Source organism: Saimiri boliviensis, chromosome 3, assembly GCF_048565385.1.
Source record: "Saimiri boliviensis isolate mSaiBol1 chromosome 3, mSaiBol1.pri, whole genome shotgun sequence".
Classification (NCBI taxonomy): Eukaryota; Metazoa; Chordata; class Mammalia; order Primates; family Cebidae; genus Saimiri; species Saimiri boliviensis.
The window spans coordinates 880,768-900,849 of record NC_133451.1 but is presented as its reverse complement, the minus strand read 5'-3'; the positions used below and the strand labels follow the sequence as shown (position 1 = coordinate 900,849).

At 55.9% G+C, this 20,082-nt stretch overlaps 1 protein-coding gene across 6 annotated transcripts in view; it reads left to right on the top strand.

Annotated features, from left to right (window-relative positions):
- Positions 1-20,082, top strand: part of GAK (cyclin G associated kinase) — a 77,566-nt gene that overhangs the window by 45,975 nt on the left and 11,509 nt on the right. For all 6 annotated transcript variants that reach the window (XM_003934618.4, XM_074395758.1, XM_074395760.1 and 3 more), the window contains 8 exons: positions 1,909-2,103; positions 2,435-2,552; positions 3,025-3,104; positions 10,832-11,025; positions 12,683-12,829; positions 14,780-15,262; positions 15,643-15,810; positions 16,760-16,882. In XM_003934618.4, coding sequence (XP_003934667.3) covers positions 1,909-2,103; positions 2,435-2,552; positions 3,025-3,104; positions 10,832-11,025; positions 12,683-12,829; positions 14,780-15,262; positions 15,643-15,810; positions 16,760-16,882 — 1,508 coding nt within the window. The remainder of the gene's footprint in view (positions 1-1,908; positions 2,104-2,434; positions 2,553-3,024; positions 3,105-10,831; positions 11,026-12,682; positions 12,830-14,779; positions 15,263-15,642; positions 15,811-16,759; positions 16,883-20,082) is intronic.

The window sequence follows — 20,082 nt, the reverse complement described above, 5'->3', positions numbered from 1 at the left end:
GTGATGGTGCTGACCACTGTGGGCTAGCACCTGCCCAGTTCCAGGTGGTTGGAGGTTCTCTGGCAGGTGCCACGTAGCTTCGTGGGCCTGTGCTCGCTGGGCGGGGCAGGGGCGGCTCCTCTCAGGCTCAGTTCTGTCCCTCCTGTGGGAGCCCTCGGGCGGGCTCTGGTGGATGATGCGTGTGAAAATACCATGTCGACCATCTGACGCGGCTCAAATGTGAGGATGTTCGCAGCGTGCTGGGGCCCTGCCAGATGCGGGCATCCGTGTGGCTCTGCCTCAGCACACAGCAGGCTCTGCCTGGCTGCGTGGAGGAGGCCGTTTCTTGGGGCTGCAGGTGCCCACGTCAAAGGAGTCCTTCCCAGAGTAAAGCCTCCCCTGGCCTTGGGCTCAGTAAGGACATGGTGAGGCTGGAGCAGCCTTCCAGCCTCTGAAAGAGCAGGCCTTGACCTGGACCACAGAGCAAAGGCCGGCCCCATGGCTCCACCGGAGGGAAGAGGAGAGGCCCAAGCTTCAAGGGACTCCCCATTCTTCGTCCCCTCTGGACGGGACGTGCAGCCTGTAGGAGGGATGCACAGCCTGTGGGCGGAGCGGGGGTCAGGAGCCCATTCTTGCTGCTGTTGATCCCCAGGGAGGGCCCCACTTCGTATGCTCACAGCCTTCGTGGGGAGGAGATCATAGCCACCCCACCCAGCCGCATCTTATGTGACCCCAGGAAGTGGAGTGCGAAGTAGGGAGCCCCTCCCTCCATGCATGGAGCTGAAAGCCATTGGCACCCCCAGGCCAGTGCAGTGGGAGGGGCACCCGAGACCAGGGAGTCTTTTCCCTGTGGCGTGTGGCTGGGCTTCCGTGACCCCACCAGGTCCCCACAGCTCCTTCCTTGGAGGGGTGGAAAGGTGCAGAGCACCACACCCGCGGGGCTGCCAGCTAGACCAGCTTCAAGTTCATGGCTTTTCAGCATACCTGACTCAGACCCACCCAGGAGGCTGACACATCTCTAGAACACTCCACCCAACAACAGAAAATGCACATTTCTTTTAAATGCACATGGAATGCAACAAGAAAGATCAGACTTTGGCCTATAAACACACCTCAATAAATGTTTAAAATTTGAAGTCACATAAGCTATGCTCTCAGGTCACAGTGTAATAAAACTAAAAATACCAGAAGGATGTCTGGAAAACTAAACCTCCGCCTCCCAGGTTCAAGGCATTCTCCTGCCTCAGCCTCGAGTAGCTGGGGCTGCAGGTGCACACCACCACACCCGGCTAATTTTTGTATTTGTAGTAGAGACGGGGTTTCACCATGTTGCCCAGGCTAATCTTGAACTCCTGAGCTCAGGCAACCTGCCTGCCGTGGCCTCCCAAAATGCTGGGATTACAGGCATGAGCCACTGCGCAGCCTCAAACAACTTCTAAATAACCCCTGAATGAAAGTGGGAGTATCACAAGAAATTTAAAAATGTTTTTAACTAGGGCGGGGCATGGTGGCTCACGCCTGTAATCCCAGCACTTTGGGAGGCTGAGGCTGGTGGATCACACTTGAGCCCAGGAGTTTGAGACTAGCCTGGGCAACGTGTTGAAAACCTGTCTCTACAAAAATTAGCCAGGCGTGATAGTGCATGCCTATAGTTCCAGCTACTTGGGAGGCTGAGGTGGGAGGATCACTACAGCCCGGGAGATCAAGGCTGCAGTGAGCTATGATCATGCCATTGCACTTTAGCCTGGACAACAGAGCAAGACCCTGTCTTAAAGATACACATACGTATATATATGTATGTATGTGTATATATAGAGAGAGGCAGATACACACGTATATGTAACTATATATAAAACTCCATCTCTATAACTGCACGTGTGACTATAATATATAACTATATATGTGGTGACGCCACACGCCTGCCCCCAGGTACATCGAGTACATGTGTGACATGGTGGCGGAGGAGCCCATCACGCCTCATAGCAAACCCATCCTGGTGAGGGCCGTGGTCATGACGCCCGTGCCACTGTTCAGCAAGCAGAGGAGCGGCTGCAGGCCCTTCTGCGAGGTCTACGTGGGGGACGAGCGCGTGGCCAGCACCTCCCAGGAGTACGACAAGATGCGGTGAGTGCTCCTTCAGCCCACGCCATGCTCCCTACGCTCACGCCTCCGGAAAACCTTAAAGAGGAACCCCGGCCTTGCCGGGGCGCGTGTGTTTGGAACGTTTGTGCCTGCGGCAGGTCATTTGGAAACTGGGTCAGCACGGGGATCACGTGGATGTGAGCATCTAGGAGACTGCAGGATTCTTGTTGGGGTTTTCATTTGTGGGGGTCATTCTTTATTAAATATTACCCATTTTACCTGAGTGGGCAATTTCATCCTTCTGTTCGTTGTTTTGATTTGTTTGGTTTTTGGGGCTTTTTGTTTAGTTTTTCTCCCCTCATTCCGTTCTCAGGGATTTTAAGATCGAGGATGGGAAAGCAGTCATTCCCTTGGGCATCACAGTGCAAGGAGACGTGCTCATCGTCATCTACCACGCCCGGTCCACCCTGGGCGGTCGGCTGCAGGCCAAGGTAAGGAAGCCTGGGGCCTGCCGGGTGCTCCCCACTCACCCTGGGCTCTGGGGGGCTCCACTTCCTGCTGAGGGCTGCGGGGTGCTCACTGCATGGTGAGTGCTGTCGGCTCTCACGTGGCGACTGCCCCACGTGGCGACTGTGCCTGCTGACTCTGCGCACTTGCCACGGCAGGATCTCAGCCTGAAAAGCCTGGCGTTTCCTGTCGATACTGAGTTTGCGGGTCCACTTGGGCAGCCCCCACGGCAGCCCTACGAAGCAGCTTGTGGGCCCATGCCTTCTCCTTGGGACCACCCGCCACACACGGACCCTCTCCCACTTCCCCCACAGCACGTGGCACAGGGCGTCATCCACGTCTCCAGTGCCATGAGCAGCTCCCAGAGCTCGTCCGTTGGGAAGAGTGTGCCTGTGGCCCCGGGATCTGGGTTCGCCCTCCATGTGGGCCTTCATGTTTTGTTTGCTCTCTTTGCAGATGGCGTCCATGAAGATGTTCCAGATTCAGTTCCACACGGGCTTTGTGCCTCGGAACGCCACCACTGTGAAATTTGCCAAGTACGTTGGTGCCATGTGTGCCCAGAGGGGATGGGCGGGTGCCCAGCAATGCAGCACCTGCGTGTGGCTCAGTGGTGGGAGCCGCAGGGGGAGTGGCGGGCTCTGTGACTGCTGCTTGGTGGCACTGGGCTGCTCCTGGGCCATCTGGGAGCCACGCCTGTACAGGCTGCTGGGGTGGTCCCGGTGGCTGCTGCTCTGCCCCCACACCTGGGTGTGGCGTGAGCAGGTGAGCAGGTGAGCAGGTGAGCAGGTGGCAGCTGCTTCTTCACAAACATCCCTGAGCCTGCTGTGTGCAGAGTGCCCTGCCAGGCAGAGGTTGCAGGTAATGCGAGGCAATCCTGACTAGCTGCTCGCTCTGGTGTTAGAGACCTCTGTAAACAAGCACAGTCAAGGGACAACCCCACTCGCCATGCCAAGCACTTGTGAGTTCCCTGTCCTCTTGATGTGGGTACCCAACAGTGCATACCTGCCCTCCGCAGGCTCAGGTGCAGATGCAATGAACAGCAGAACGGGCTCTCACGCCCCCCGCAATCTCAGCTCACCACAGCTCCACCCCCAGGCTCAAGAGATTCACTACTCCTCAGCCTCTGGAGTAGTGGGACTATAGGCATGCACCACCACGCCCAGCTAATTTTTGTATTTTTAGTAGAAATGGAGTTTCACCATGTTGGCCAGGCTGGTCTTGATCTCTTGACCTCAAGTGATCCACCTGCCCAAGCTTCCCATTTAACTGGAGATCTTTCTACTCAGTCACAGGCAGACTTATCCACCAAGGCACAGTGGAACAAACATCGTTTTAGGAGCCAGAGGGGGCACTGACGGGGGGTCCCGAGACAGAGGCTGGCTTCAGGGCCTGCGTTCCAGGCTCTGCTCTCTTGCTTCCTACCCAGTAAACAAAGGGAAATCTTAGGGCCAGCCCCACAGGCGACTCCACACTTGGGAGCAGGGCTGGCCTGGCCTTGGGGAGCTCAGGAAGAGCCGGTGCCTGCTGCCTTCCCGGGCAGCCTGCCCCAGGAGACCGAGGTGCTCTTCTCGTGCTTTTCTATCTGCTATTCTTTTTTTACATTTCTTTTTTTATATTTCTTGTCTTTGTTGTGTCTTACGCTTTTCTTTTTTTAACTCACATATTCATAACTTTAACATTTTGTTTCTTTTTTCCTCCTTTGGAGAAGAAAAACACCCAGAGTTCTTTTAGTTTTCAGCCACAGTGGAGGCGGTACTTAAAAGAGTTTTTTTAAAGACCAAGTGACTGACGATGAAGAGGAAAATGTCGGTGAAGGACCTGTCAGTGATTCAGATGCTGGAGGCAGGAGGCAGGGACTTTGGTTAACTGATTGTTTAAGAACGTGTGGGACATGATCGGAATTTCACCAGAGATCTGGAACATAAAAAGGAGACGGATGTGAATTCTAGAACTGAAAAATATTACAGCAGAACTCAAGGGTTCAGCACATGCTAGGCAGTGGAATAGTCAGCAGAACAGACAGCGAATTGGTAGAAAAGATTTCCCGACAGCCACCTGGAGAAAAAAACGAGGGAAGCTAAATACAGAAACCATCATGAGAATGGAAGATCCGTACAGAAAGGCCCGTGAGGACGGAAGATACGTATGGAGAGGCCCGTGAGGACGGAAGACGGGTACGGAGAGGCCCGTGAGGACGGAAGACGGGTACAGAAAGGCTCTTGAGAATGGAAGATATGTACAGACAGGCTCCTGAGAGACACTCTGGTACCACGAGGGCCTGGGGTGCTTTTGTTTGAAGTTCTTGGAGGCGAGTTGGAGTGGAACAGAAATAATGCTTGAAAAATCATTGGCCAAAGCATCCTAAACTGATGGAGGACATCAAAACTGTGGAACCAGAAGCTCTGCAGACACCCAAGAGGATTTATTTTCTTTTCTTTCTTTCTTTTTTTTTTTTTTTTTTTAGCAAAAGGAAGAAAAGAGATTTGGTACTTCAGAGCATCCTGGTTGAATTGCTGGAACCCAAAGAGAACAATTTCCAGCCCCTAGGGATGGGGACAGAGGTGTGGGAACACACGATCTGCACAGTGACACCAGAAGGCAATGTTGACAAACTGTCTCTAAAGTGCTGAGAGAAAAATACTGGAATTCTATATCTAGTGAATTGATCCTTGAAATATGAAAGCCAGTTAAAGATGTCTTCAGCCATACAAAGGATGAGAGAGTTTATTGTTGGCAGAACAGCTCCACTTCCACAGATATCCAAGGCAGAGCTATAAAGCCTGCAGCTTAGGGGAAGGAGAGGCAGGGATGCTGAAGTCACACCAGTGCCCGCTGCTCAAAATACCAGTACTAATGTCCTGCCGGTTTTATGACCTATTTGGTAGTAAAATATTGACAACAGGAGCACCAACACACACACACACACACACACAGACACAACATACACACACAGACATGGCAGAGGAGGCTGTTAACAGAGTGAATGTCTTGAGAGTTCCATCACCAGGAAGCAGGAGATGTACCAATCCCTAGGGCAGATTAAAGATTTGATCGAGAAGAAAACTGGAACAAAAAGTGAGTGATTAATTCGCAAGAAGAACGTAGAGATAAAGAAACATCCAGACGGGGTGTAGGTAGAAGACAGCCCGCCGGTAGACCTGTGCCCCGCTGTGCCTGTCAGCCACCCCGTTGAAGGGGAATGGAAGAAGCACTCCAGTTGACTGGGCTGGACTAAGAAACAGCACACAGGGAAAGCTCAAGTCTATCCTCCAGTCTGCACTGCTTACCAGAGCCGAGCTTTAAAGACCATGCACATGAAGACCCAGAAACGCCAACTGGAATAACTGAAAGCTGCTCCCATGCGATAGCAGCAGGAAGAGGGCGGGTGTCACTGTGTCGACATCAGGCAGGAGGCGAAGGGTCACGTCCCAGGGGCGAGCGCCGTGAGATGGCTTCAGGACAGGCAGCACAAACGGGCAGAGCAAGGGGTGACGTTGACAGACCCATGCTGTGGCCACCTGTCCCCAGGCAGTGGAACAGGTAGACAAGGACATCAGGGTGCAGTTTTGGTTTCTTCTGTTTTTTTTTTTCTTTTTGAGATGGAGTCTTGCTCTGTTGCCCAGGCCGGAATGCAGCAGCACAGTCTCGGCTCACTGCAACCTCCACCTCCCGGGTTCAAGTGATTCTTCTGCCTCAGCCTCCCAAGTAGCTGGGACCACAGGCACGCACCACCACGCCCAGCTAATTTTTGTATTTTTAGTAGAGGCGGGGTTCACTGTGTTGGCCAGGCTGCCCTTGAATTCCTGACCTCGCGGTCTGCCCACCTTGGCCTCCCACAGTGCTGGGATTACAGGCGTGAGTCCTGCACTTGGCCCAGGAGGTGGGTTTTTTTTACAAGTTTTAATCAACCTGACCTGAGTTTTGCTGACTTCAGCAAATACTTGGAGAAATGGCATGTGTTCAAGTGGAGTATGTATCAAAGTCGACCCCATGTTGAGTCGTATAGTGTCTCAGAACATCTCAGCAGTGGAGTAAAGTGGGACTCGGTGAAAGGAAAACCCCCGGAGGCTGTGTGCTCATTAGGAACCCATGTGCCAAAAAGGAAATCACAGTTGGAATGAGAAAGTATTTTAAATGGAGTGATCATCAAAATACCACTTACCAGATTTGTGGGATGCATCTAAAGCAGTGTTTAGGGGAAACTTGTAACTTTAAACGCATACATTGAAAAGAAGGAAGGTTGGCTGGGCACAGTGGCTCGTAGCTGTAATTCTAGCCCTTGGGGAGGCAGGAGGATTCCTTGAGCCTGGGAGGGCAAGGCTGCAGTAGGCTGTGAGCGAAACCCATCTCCAAAAAAAAAAAGAAATGTTGGAAGTCAGTCACCTAAACTCGTATCTCAGAAAGTTAGAGAAAGAACAGCAAATTAAACCCAAAAAAGTAGATGGAAAAAATTAAAGGTAGGACCAGAACTCAGTTAAAAACAAGCACACTGGCTGGGCATGGTGGCTCACGCCTGTAATCCCCGCACTTTGGGAGGCTGAGGCAGGCGGATCAGCTGAGGTCAGCAGTTGAGACCAGCCTGGCCAACATGGTGGAACCCTGTCTCTGCTAAAAATACCAAAAAGTCGCTGGGCATGGTGGCCCGCACCTGTAATCCCAGCTACTAGGGAGGCTGAGGCAGGAGAATTGCTTGAACCCAAGAGGGGCAGGTTGCAGTGAGCCGAGATCATGCCACTGCACTCCAACCTAGCCTACAAGAGTGAAACTCCATGCCAAAAAAAAAAAAAGCATGCTATAGGAAAAGTCAGTAAAGCCAAAAGATGTTTCTTCTGATTATCTAAAAAGATCAGTTGGTTAATGCTTAACAAATCTGGTCAAGAAAGGGAGACAGAACTCTGGTTCCCAGGGTGGGAGGCAAAGAGAGACCCGGGTTCCACAGACCTTCCCACAGCGGCATCAGGTGCTGGAGGAATGCCATTCTGAGTGGAATGGACAAATTACCTGAAAAACACCTCTCAAAATACACCCATGAAGAAGTACTGCCTTGGAATATCTGTTAAAGAAATGTATTTTGTAATTTAAAACCTGACTCATGCCTGTAATCCCAGCACTTTGGGAGTCTGAGATGGGAGGATCACTTGAGCCAGAAGTTGGAGACCAGCCTGGACAACAGAGTGAGACCCCATCTCTACAAAAAATTTTTAAAAACAGCCAGATGTGATGGCGCACACCTGTGGTCCCAGCTCTCAGGAGGCTGAGCTGGGAGAATCGCTTGAGCCTGGGAGGTCTAAGCTGTGGTGAGCCATGATTGTGCACACACAAAACGACATTGTAGGAAAGGAAAACTGTAAGCCAGATCTCATGAATATAGATATAAAAATTCTAAACAAAATATTAACTGAAAGAATCTAGTGTTATATAACAGAGAACATGTCTGACATCTGGTTTATTTCAGGAACGGGAGGTGGTTTTAACATTTGAAAATTGGTCAGTCACCATCATTCACGATGTTAGCAGAGCAAAAGTGAAAACCAGGCCAAGTTTTCATAGACAAAGCATGAATAGAATGTGCGCTCCTTTCTTGTCAAAATGCTCAGCAAAGAGGAACAGAAGGAAACTTTTTTAGGCTGATGAAGAGCAGCCTCTGAAACCCTAAAGCTTGCACACAGCTGATCCTGACGTATTCACACATTTCTCTCCTGAGTATACAAACAGAGCAAGAGTTTCAGTCTCACTATCCGGTATTTTATGGTCAGCCCTAGCCAGTGCAGTAAGGCAAGAAAAAGAAAGAAAGGGCAGAAGGAATGGAAGTTGCCAGTGTTGCTTCTCACAGGCAGCATGATGGTTTTCAGCAAGAAATCCTGAGGAACCTATGCATGGTCAGAATGAACAGGTGGATGGCCGGGCGCGATGGCTCACGCCTGTAATCCCAGCACTTTGGGAGGCCGGGGCGGGTGGATCATGAGGTCAAGAGATCGAGACCATCCTGGTAAACATGGTGAAACCCCGTCTCTACTAAAAATACCAAAAAAAAAAAAAAAAAAATTAGCTGGGCATGGTGGCGCGTGCCTGTAATCCCAGCTACTCAGGAGGCTGAGGCAGGAGAATTGCCTGAACCCAGGAGGCGGAGGTTGCGGTGAGCCGAGATCGCGCCATTGCACTCCAGCCTGGGCAACAAGAGCGAAGAGCAAAACTCCATCTTAAAAAAAAAAAAAAATAACGAACAGGTGGATTTAATGAGATGGCTGAATGTGACGTTAGGACAGGGCAGCGGGAGAGGGGCACCTGGGAAGTGTGTGGGTCCTGGGAGGCGCGCCTGCAGTGTGCCTGGGTGAGGGTTTAGGCGGGGCAGCAGGAGAGGGGCACACGGAATGTGCATGGGTCCTGCAAGGTGAGCCTGCACTGTGCATGGGGTGAGGGCACAGAGTTGCCGCCGCGGCACAGCTCAGCATTTCTGTGTAGCAGCCAAGCCTGTTGGGAGACTCCTCTGTCCTGTTGGAGCTGGTCTGGCAGGAGCCTGTGGGCTGTGTCCTCTGCAGTCCAGGGCTCTCGGGAGCGGCCAGCCCTGCTCACAGACCTCATTGTGCCCTCAGCGCCAGGCTGGGTAAGCTGAGCCTGCAGGCCCAGTGCCCAGGGCCATCTCCAGGGGCAGCTGGGGCAGGGAGGCTGGGCATGAGTGGCACTACCTCTGGGCTGCCCGAGCTCAGTCTGTCCCGGAACCCAAGCCTGCCTCGCTGACCTGGCTCCCTGCATAGACCCTCCCACCGTGCCCCTCTACTCCTTGTTGGTGGCCAGGTCTGAGCCTCCCCTGCAGTGGCCGTCAGATTCTCTTCTGGTGCCTGCTGGCTCTTCCCCATACGTTGCCGCCTCCACGCCTCCGCACCAGCCCGCTGTGCTGTCCGTGCTGTCCCTGCTGCCCTCGACCGCGGACAGCAGCGCAGGAGGAGACGGGGGCGCAGGGAAGCTCGTGTTGGCCTCGGCTGGAGTGCACATCCGTCCTGGCTACTGCCGTGGCCACCTCTGCCCAGAGCCCTGAGAGGGCATTGAGGGGGCGCTGCTTTGCGTGAGGTCGGCCACTACAGATGGGGAGTGCAGGGTGCCCTCCCCTCGTGTAGGGAGATGATGTTTTAGGGGGCGAGCAGGAGGGGTAAGCTAGAGCTCTTCACACATCTGAAGCGTGTGTGGTGCTTGGAAAAGTGAAAGTTAAAGGCAGCCACAGCTCTGAGCCACACAGGCCACCATGCCCATCTCCCCACGTTCCCTCAGCTGTGTCCCACCGCTCTGGGTGCTTCTGGCCCTGCAGACGCTGGCACCCTGAGTTTCCCAGGAACTGGCCGCCACTTTTTTTTTTTTTTTTTTTTTTGAGATGGAGTTTTGCTCTTGTTGCCCAGGCTGGAGTACAGTGGCGTGATCTCGGCTCACCGCAACCTCTGCTTCCCAGGTTCAAGCAATTATCCTGCCTCAGCCTCCAGAGTAGCTGAGATTACAGGCACACACCACGATGCCCAGCTAATGTTGTATTTTTAGTAGAGATGAGGTTTTCTCCATGTTGGTGGGTCCCACTGACCCCTCCTGCTCCCCACAGCTGGGCAGGGGTCTCAGCCAGTGCTGCCTCCCTGGCCCCATGGTAGACACGGCTGTTTCCCCTGGAATCACCCTCCCACTTCCCTGGCAGCCGGATTCTAGAGGTCTTGGTTTTAGGGGCATCTGTTAACAGCTGTGGATTTGTCAGGGCATTCATTGTCGTTTTTATGACACAATACGCCAGAGTGCTCACTCTGAGCTGCAGGGTGGCCGAAGGCTGTGTGCTGGGGGTGAGGGCCAGTGCCTGCCCTGGAACCCTGGGGTCCCACCTCAGAGCTGCCTGCCTGGGCACCTGAGTCACAGGCTATGGGGCATTGTCCTGTCTGCTCTGAGTATGCGGCCTCCCCTGGACTTGGGGGAAACGCTGTGGCCCAGCCCAGTGCCCCTCTGCCTTGAACACAGCCTCAGGCATCCCCACCGTGGCGTCCGAGGAGCTGGTGCAATGATGCTCTTCTGGGGCCGTGACCCGGGTGCTGACACCCTGCAGGTTCCCGGACAGTCGTGGGTTGGTTCCCACGGCTCCAGCCTCGGCAGGCTGGGGTGGCCAGCTGCCCTGGTGGTTCTCCTGCCGCCTCCTGTAGCTGCCGTGTTTCCGTGCACCTTTCTTTAGTGAATGTTCGAGGGACTGGCACACTACTTGAGGGGCCTTCCTGAGCAACATCTACTCGTAATTCCGCAGGTACGACCTGGACGCCTGCGACATTCAAGAGAAATACCCAGATTTATTTCAAGTGAACCTGGAAGTGGAGGTGGAGCCCAGGGACAGGCCAAGCCGGGAGGCCCCGCCATGGGAGAACTCGAGCATGAAGGGGCTGAACCCCAAGATCCTGTTTTCCAGCCGGGAGGAGCAGCAAGATATTCTGTCTAAGTTCGGTAAGCTCCCACGGGTCAAATGAGGGCATCCTGCTCTGCCCAGTATCTCTATGGTGAGAGCCCCTTTGGCTGAGCTCTGGCAGGGCTGAGCCACCCGCACCTGCTGCTGTACTCAGGTCGGAGCAGATTGGGCTGCGGGAAGTTTGAGAGACTCTGTCTTGGGTGTTGGACACCACCACCAGCGACACCTGGGAAGCAGGACTGAGGCTGCAGTTTCTGGGGCCCACAGGCAGGGGCAGAGGCAGAGGGAGGAAACCCAGGCTCCTAGAGCGAAGCAGGATTTCACCCTGGGCATGTGTCTGGGTCGGGATTTTTTCATGTGTGCCAGATACACATCCACTCTCACTGCAGGCCTCAGGCCTGCCGGCAGCATGTGAACACGGCAGAACCCTTGCTCCTGTCACTCTTCTCATTTCCTAGCAGTTTCAAAGAGGCAGCCCAGGAAGCACTGGTGGGTTGGCCCAGGACCACCCACTGCCCGTGCCATGCTCACCCTCGGCTCTTGGTTCCCAATGTTTGCATTTTCTTTCTGAGCATTCTCAGCATCTCTGAAAGAGACTGCATGTTCAGCTTGTGCGTGCTGTGTCCGTGTACATGGGTAGAGTGTGCCCGTGTGTGTGGTGTGTGTGAATGTGAGTGGTGCGTGCATTGATGTGTATCATGGATGTATGTGGGTGGTGTGCCCGTGTGTGTGGTGTGTGTGCATGTGAGTGGTGCATGCATTCATATGTACCATGGATGTATGTGTGTAGAGTGCCCGTGTGTGTGCACGAGTGGTGTGCATTTGTGTGTGCTGTGGATGTACATGGGTGGAGTGTGCCCGTGTGTGGTGTGTGTGCATGTGAGTGGTGCGTGCATTCATGTGTATCATGGAGGTACGTGGGTGGAGTGTGCCCGTATGTGAGGTGTGTGTGCATGTGAGTGGTGCGTGCATTCATGTGTACCATGGATGTATGTGTGTGGAGTGTGCCCGTGTGTGTGCACGTGAGTGGTGCATGCATTCATGTGTGCCATGGATGTACATCGGTGGAGTGTGCCCATGTGCATGGTGTGTGTGTGCACGAGTGGTGTGCATTTGTGTGTGCTGTGGATGTACATGGGTGGAGTGTGCCCTTATGTGTGGTGTGTGTGTGCACGCGTGTGGTGTGTGTATTCATGTGTACCGTGGATGTATGTGGGTGGAGTGTGCCTGTGTGCGTGCACGTGAGTGGTGCGTGCATTTGTGTGTGCTGTGGATGTACATGGGTGAAGTGTGACCCTGTGCATGGTGTGTGTGTGCGCATGTGAGTGGTGTGTGCATTCATGTGTACCGTGGATGTACGTGGGTGGTGTGTGCCTGTGTGTGGTGTGTGTGTGCACGTGAGTGGTGCATGCATTCGTATCTGTTGTGACTGTATGTGGCATGTGATGCCGGAGTGTTCCTCGTGTGTGTGTACGTGTGCTGTGCATGAGTGTGCACACGTGGCACAGAACCGCATCTGAGTGGATAGCAGGAATCTTCTCACAGAGGTCCCCTTGCCGTCGTGTCATTGATGTGCTTTCCTGGTGGCCTGGCCTGCCCCGCTGCCGGCGCCTGCCCGGCTGCACTTCTCAGCTCTGCGGTAGTGCTGCCTTGAGTCTGCTGGCCAGTGCCCTGACACCTTCTCTCTCCTGGCAGGGAAGCCAGAGCTCCCTCGACAGCCCGGCTCCATGGCTCAGTACGATGCTGGGGTGGGGTCCCCGGAAGCCGAGCCCCCGGACTCTGATTCGCCACCAAGCGGCAGTGCGGACACCAGCCGCTTCCTGCACACACTGGACTGGCAGGGTAGGCACAGCCCTGGACCTGGCTCTCTCGCAGAGGACAGGACCAGTCTGGAGGTGCCCTGGGGCAGGGCAAGCATCTTGGGAGACGGGCCTCGGGGACAGCTGGGCTGTACCAGAGTGGGGCCATGCACACAGCATGCCAGCCTGTTCCTTAGTGGCTTGCAGGCTAAGATGATCTCGTATTTTTTTTTTTTTTTTTTTTTGAGACTGAGTTTCGCCCTTGTTACCCAGGCTGGAGTGCAATGGCGCGATCTCAGCTCACCGCAACCTCTGCCTCCTGGGTTCAGGCAATTCTCCTGCCTCAGCCTCCTGAGTAGCTGGGATGACAGGCACGCGCCACCACGCCCAGCTACTTTTTTTTTTGCACTTTTAGTAGAGACGGGGTTTCACCGTGTTGACCAGGATGGTCTCGATCTCTCGACCTCGTGATCCACCTGCCTCGGCCTCCCAAAGTGCTGGGATTACAGGCTTGAGCCACCGCGCCCGGCCCTGATCTCGTATTTTTAATGGTTGAAAAAAGTATGTCCACAGAGTCTGAAATGCTGACCCTAGCTTTTCATCTCAGTCTGTGGGCCTGGGGCGGCTGGCAGCACGGGCCCTGCCCATGCGGCCCCTGGGTACAGGGGAAGGGCCTGGGTGGAGGGACGTTCAGTCACCACCTGGGGATCCCACACCCCTCTCTGCCAACAACCCCCAGTGGGCTCCCAGCCCCTCCCCAGGCTCTCCAGGCAAATACCTGGGCACCGCCACTGGACCTCACTTCCAGACAGACACCCTGGGGGACATCCCTGCTACCTCCTGTCCCAGCACCCTCAGGTGTCCCAGCAGGGCTGTCCCGCCTGCCGCCTGTTCCCAGAGTAGGGTGCCCCTTCGTAGGGTGCTCCTTCCTGTGGTGCTCCCCTGTGCTCCTCCCCAGTATTTCTCCCCCCACCGTGCTCCTCCCCTGGTGTTTCTCCCCGTGCTCCTCCCCCAGTGTCCCCCCCGCCCCATGTTTCTCCCCCCTGTGCTCCTCCCCCTGTGTTCCCCCCCGCCCCATGTTTCTCCCCCGTGCTCCTCCCCCTGTGCTCCTCCCCCAGTGTCCCCCCCGCCCCATGTTTCTCCCCCGTGCTCCTCCCCCCGTGCTCCTCCCCCAGTGTCCCCCCCGCCCCATGTTTCTCCCCCGTGCTCCTCCCCCCGTGCTCCTCCCCCAGTGTCCCCCCCGCCCCATGTTTCTCCCCCGTGCTCCTCCCCCCGTGCTCCTCCCCCAGTGTCCCCCCCGCCCCATGTTTCTCCCCCCTGTGCTCCTCCCCCAGTGTCCCCCCCGCCCCATGTTTCTCCCCCGTGCTCCTCCCCCTGTGCTCCTCCCCCAGTGTCCCCCCCGCCCCATGTTTCTCCCCCGTGCTCCTCCCCCCGTGCTCCTCCCCCAGTGTCCCCCCCGCCCCATGTTTCTCCCCCGTGCTCCTCCCCCCGTGCTCCTCCCCCAGTGTCCCCCCCGCCCCATGTTTCTCCCCCGTGCTCCTCCCCCTGTGCTCCTCCCCCAGTGTCTCCCCCGCCCCATGTTTCTCCCCCCAGTGCTCCTCCCCCCGTGCTCCTCCCCCAGTGTCCCCCCCGCCCCATGTTTCTCCCCCGTGCTCCTCCCCCCGTGCTCCTCCCCCAGTGTCCCCCCCGCCCCATGTTTCTCCCCCCAGTGCTCCTCCTCGCTGTGCTCTTCCACTGAGGCTCCTCCCCCAGTGCTCCCCTCCCGGTACTGCTGCCTGGAGCACCACAGAGGCCCAGGTGGAGAGAGTCTCAGGCAGACCCTTGAGGAGGCTGGAGGTGGAGGGTACGCTGGAGACGCCTCAGGAAACCTCACAAGCTTTTGCCGCGTCTGCCAAGGCCCTGGGCCGAGGAGGCACTGAGGGAGCCGTGCCGGGGGGACTCTGGGGCTGGCTGTGTGGGTTCACCAGCCTGCGGTTTTGTTTCCTTTCCACAGAAGAGAAGGAGTCAGAGACTGGTGCAGAAGAAGCCTCTCCCAAGGAGAGCGAGTCTGCCCTGATGGAGGACAGAGACGAGAGCGAGGCGTCGGATGAAGGGGGGTCCCCGATCTCCAGCGAGGGCCAGGAGCCCAGGGCCGACTCGGACGCCCCCAGCCTGGCAGCGGGGCTGGTGCAGCAGGACTCCGTTTCTGAGGTGGGAACGCCAGCTGCACCGCCAGGGCCTGAGCCGCAGGAAGACGGGGTCGACCTCCTGGGGCTGCACTCCGAGCCCGAGGCGGGCACAGCACCCGCTGTCAGTGCACAGGCCCGCGGGGCCCCCACCAGCAACACCGACCTGCTCAGCTGCCTCCTCGGGCCCGCTGAGGCCACCTCCCAGGGGTCCCCGGAGGATCTGCTTGGCGAGGCCCCCCTGCTCCTGGCAAGCCCGGCCCCTCCCCTGAGTGTGCAGAGCACCCCGAGAGGAGGGCCCCCTGCTGCTGGTATGTGTTTCTGTGGATGGCGAGTGGCTTCGTGGTAGAGGAGTGATGAGGTTCAGTCATTCCCACCACATAGAAATGTCTGGAAGGCTCTTGAAGGAAGGGAACGTGCCCTCCCCCGCCTCCCGCAGGAGCAGCCTCCGGGTCACGGCAGGGGCTGGCTCTGCGCAGCTTGCCTGAGCTCATGGGCTAGAGGCTGCCAGCTCTTCCATCTGAGCAATGTTGCTGCGTCCATGGGAAAGTCATCCTGAGGCGTGGGGCGTGGGGAGGCCCTGGGCTGACTGCCTCGGTGTCCCTGAGAGGCAGCGTGGGTTCGGGACCGCTCAGCTGGAGTGGTCCAGAGCTGGATCCTTTGTCCTCCCCGTCCCCGCCTGTCCCCACAGCCGACCCCTTCGGCCCACTGCTGCTGTCTTCAGACACCGACTCCCAGCCCTGCTCCAGTCCTGATTTCTTCGGCGAGTTTCTCAACTCAGACTCTGCGGCCGTCCCGTCGTTCCCGTCTGCCCACAGCGCTCCGCCCCTGGCCTGCGGCACCAACTTCCTGCACCTGGGTAAGCACCTCTCTGGGCAGCCAGCTCCCTGTGGCCTCTTCCCTCAGGACTGCAGCCTGTGTTGGAAGCAGAGCTGCGGGACTCCAGCAGTGATGAGGCTGGACTGTGGCCTCTGCCAGAGCTTGTGTGGGGCCAAGAGGTCAGGGGGATGCGGTCAGGGGTCCAGGGTCCAGGAAGCTGGCCTGGTCTGAGTGCAGCAGGGGCCTTGGGGCACTGTGTCCATGGGGAGGAGGCTGGGCCCGGGGCACAGCGTGGCTTGTTTAGACAGACACCTGTAGGGCCAGGCCCAGGGAGAGAGCCGGGCTCTCCCCAGTGTGGTCCGGGGGGGGCAACCCAGGTTCTGTACCCTGAGGAGGCCCACAGTGTGCTCAGGGGGTGACGGCAGTGACTGTTGAGAGACGGCTCGTGCTGGGCGTGTGTGGCGCAGCCCTTCGGCATGCGGGGGGCACCTCTGGAGGTGTGCAGTGTGGCCAGAGCCGGGGCAGACAGGACCTGCTGGGGCCTCCGTCTGTCTGGAAGGCAGCTCAGCTATGGGGAGCCCCCGACGGCTGTGGTGGGTTTTAGGAGCGGCCGGAACACAGGCCGTGGGGATGGCCGTGGGCGGCTGCAGTAAGTGGGGTCTGGACAAGCTCTTCTGTGTGGGAACCGCAGATGCTTGTTCTCAGCCTCACCCGCCAGCAGCTCCGCCCGCTGGTGTCCCTACGTCCACTGAGTCATCTCTGCGTGATTGGCTGAGTCCTCAGGCCTATCAGGAAGAGAGAGGCCGTCCGTCCAGCCTCAGCTGGGCCTGGGTGCACAAGGTGCTGGCTCCCGGGGCCTGAGCACGTGCTGGCTCCCGGGGCCTGAGCACAGCCTGGCACCTGCCGTGTGGAGACACCAGCTGTGCACTGAGATACTCGCTTGCTGCTGAGACACCAAAGTGTGCTCTCTTACCGTTCCTTCTTCCCAGGGGATCTGCCAGGAGAACCCACCAAGATGGTGGCCTCGTCCAGCAACCCCGACCTGCTGGGAGGATGGGCTGCCTGGACCGAGACTGCAGCATCAGCCGCCACCCCCATGCCCGCCACGGAAGGTATGACCACGTCCCAACGAGGACGGGGCTGCCGGGACACGCAGCCGCTGTGGCCTTGGGGCCCGCCTCTGTTTCACACGTACCTGTAATGGGGTTCTCTCTACACAGAGAAGGAAGGAAGGGCTGGTGTGCTCAGCGGTCCGGGCTCCAAGCACAGGCTGAGTCTGGCTGCAGCGGCCTTCCTCACTCGTGCGGTGTGACTGGGGTACACAGACACAGACCCCGTGTCTCGGGGCTGCAGCGGCTCCTGAGTGCTGGTGGTACCTGCCCCCAAAGGGTCCTCTCCCTCCTCTCCGGCAGGGCGTCGGCGTTTGTGATGCCCCGTGCTGTTTGCTGCCTGGTTCTTCTGCCCGACACGCAGAAGTCGCCTCGGCACCTTTCAGGGCCCCGTGGGCTGTTCACTCCTGAAGGGGTTTGTGGGTGAGGCTGACCCCGCAGGTCATTCGGGGGTATCATTGCATCATGGCCGATGTCCCGTGCCCTGGCAGGAAGAGGGTCACATGCAACAGCTTGTGTCTGTGAGCGTCTGTCCTTCCTGTCACCCTCCAGCCTGCCCTCCAGCTAAAAGTTATATTTACTGGCTGGGTGCAGTGGCTCACGCCTGTAATCCCAGCACTTTGGGAGGCCAAGGTGAGTGGATCATGAGGTCAAGAGATCGAGACCATCCTGGCCAACATGGTGAAACCCCATCTCTACTAAAAATACAAAAAAATTAGCCGGGCCTGGTGGCGCATGCCTGTGGTCCCAGCTACTTGGAAGGCTGAGGCGGAAGAATCGCTTGAACCTAGGAGGTGAAGGTTGCAGTGAGCCAAGATTGCACCACTGCATTCCAGCCTGGTGACAGAGCAAGACTCCATCTCAAAAAAAAAAAAAAAAAAAAAGTTTACATTATATTGTAGTCTGTTAAGTGTGCAGTAACATTATGCCTGAAAAAAAAAAAAATGTGGCTACCTTGATTTAGAAATACTTTGCTGGCCAGATGAGGTAGCTCATGCCTGTAGTCCCAGCACTTTGGGAGGCGGAGGTGGGCGGATCACCTGAGGTCGGGAGCTCAAGACCAGCCTGACCAACAAAGAGAAACCCCATTTCTACTAAAAATACAAAATTAGCTGGGCGTGATGGCATATACCTGTAGTCTCAGCTACTTGGGAGGCTGAGGCAAGAAAATTGCTTGAACCTGGGAGGCGGAGGTTGCGGTGAGCCGAGGTTGTGCCACTGCACTCCAGCCGGGGCAACAAGAGCGAAACTCCGTCTCAGAAAAAAAAGAAAAGACAAATACTTCATTGCTAAAAAATGCTAATGGTCCTAATCTTTTGCTGGGGGGTCTTTCCTTGATGTGGACAGCTGCCGACTGATCAGAGTGGTGATTCCTGAAGGCTGGGCTGGCTGTGGCCATTTCTGAAAATAAGACAATGGCGTTTGCAGCGTGGATTGACTCTGTCAAAAACGCTTCCTGTGGCTGCAGTGCTCTTGATAGCATTGTACCCACATAGAGCTTTTTAATCCTCTCAAACCCGGCCGCTAAGTCAATGGAGTATTCTAAACCCTTGGCTTCATTTCACATGTTCACAGCATCTTCTCCAGGCCCAGATTCCATCTCAGTAAACAACTTTCTTGGCTCATCAGTTCAGGTTTCATCCTCAGACTGCAGCAATTCAGTCCCAGCTTCAGGCTCCACGTCTAATTGTAGTTCTCTTGCTGTTTCCACCACATCCGCAGTGACTTCCTCCACTGACGTCTTCAGCCCCTCAGAGTCACCCATGGGGGTTGAGATCAGCTTCTTCCAAACTCCTGTTCATGTTGCTGTTTTAACCTCCTCCCATGAATCATCAGTGTTGTTAATGGTGTCTAGAATGCTGAATCCTTTCCAGAAGGTTTTCAGTGAACTTTGCCCAGAGCCGTCATGGGAATCAGTGTCTGCGGCCGCTATACCCTTAGAAATGTGTTTCTTCAATAGTAAGACGTGGAAGTCGACACGACCCCCTTGGTCCGTGGACTGCACAGTGGAAATGGTGTTACAGGCCCGAAAACAGCGTGACTCTCCATGTATGTGTCTCAGCGCTTTTGGGTGACCAGGCTCTGAGCATTGTCAGTATAGTCAGCAAACAGTTAATATTTTAAAGGAATCTTTTTTCTGAGCTGTAGACCTCAACAGTGGGCTTAGAATATTCCATAAACCATGCTGTGCACAGACGGCTGCCATTCAGGCTTTGCTGTGCCGTTTCTGCGGCACACGCTGAATTGATGTGGAGCCATTGTTGGCCAGGTGTGGTGGCTCACGCCTGTAATCCCAGCACTTTGGAAGGCCAAGGCCGGCAGATCACCTGAGGTCAGGAGTTCAAGACCAGCCTGGCCAACATGGTGAAACCCCGTCTCTACTAAAAATACAAAAATTAGCTGGGCGTGGTGGCATGTGCCTATAGTCCCAGCTACTTGGGAGGCTGAGGCAGGAGAATTGCTTGAACCTGGGAGGCGGAGGTTGCAGTGAGCTGAGGTCTTTCCACTACACTCCACCCCAGTGACAGAGTAAGACTCTGTCTCAATAAAAAGAGGGGGCCCGAGAGTTTCTGAATGGTGAGTGAGCACTGTCTTCATTCAAAGCCACCAGCTCCATTAGCCCCTCACAAGAGAGGCAGCCTGTCCTCTGAATCCTCAAAGCCAGCATTGACTTCTCCTCTCTAGCTGTGAAAGTCGTAAATGGCGTCTTCCCATGGCAGACCGTGTCATCTGCAGTGAGTCTGGCTTCATCAGTTATCTGGGCTGGATCTCCGCGGATGACTTGCTGCTTGACCTTGCACCTTCACGCTGCACAGAGGCCTCTTTCCTTCAGCCCCAGCCTCGCTGACTTCGTGTTTCTTCTGCAGCTTCCTCGCCTCTTTCTGCCTCCATGGATTTGAAAGAGTTGAAACCTGGCTCTGCATCAGGCTTTGGCTTAAGGGGATGTTGGGGCTGGTTACCTCTTCTCTCCCGATCACTCGATCAGTGATGGGGCTGTTTTGCTTTCTTCTCATTCATGATTTCACTGGAGTGGCATTTTAATTTCCTTCAAGAACTTTTTCTTTGCATTCACAGCATGGCTTGCTGGTGCAAAAGGCCTAGCTTTCAGCTTATCCCGGCTTTCTTTTTTTAGAGACAGGGTCCTGCTGTTGCCCTGGCTGGAGTGCAGTGGTGCCATCATGGATCACTGCAGCCTCAACCTC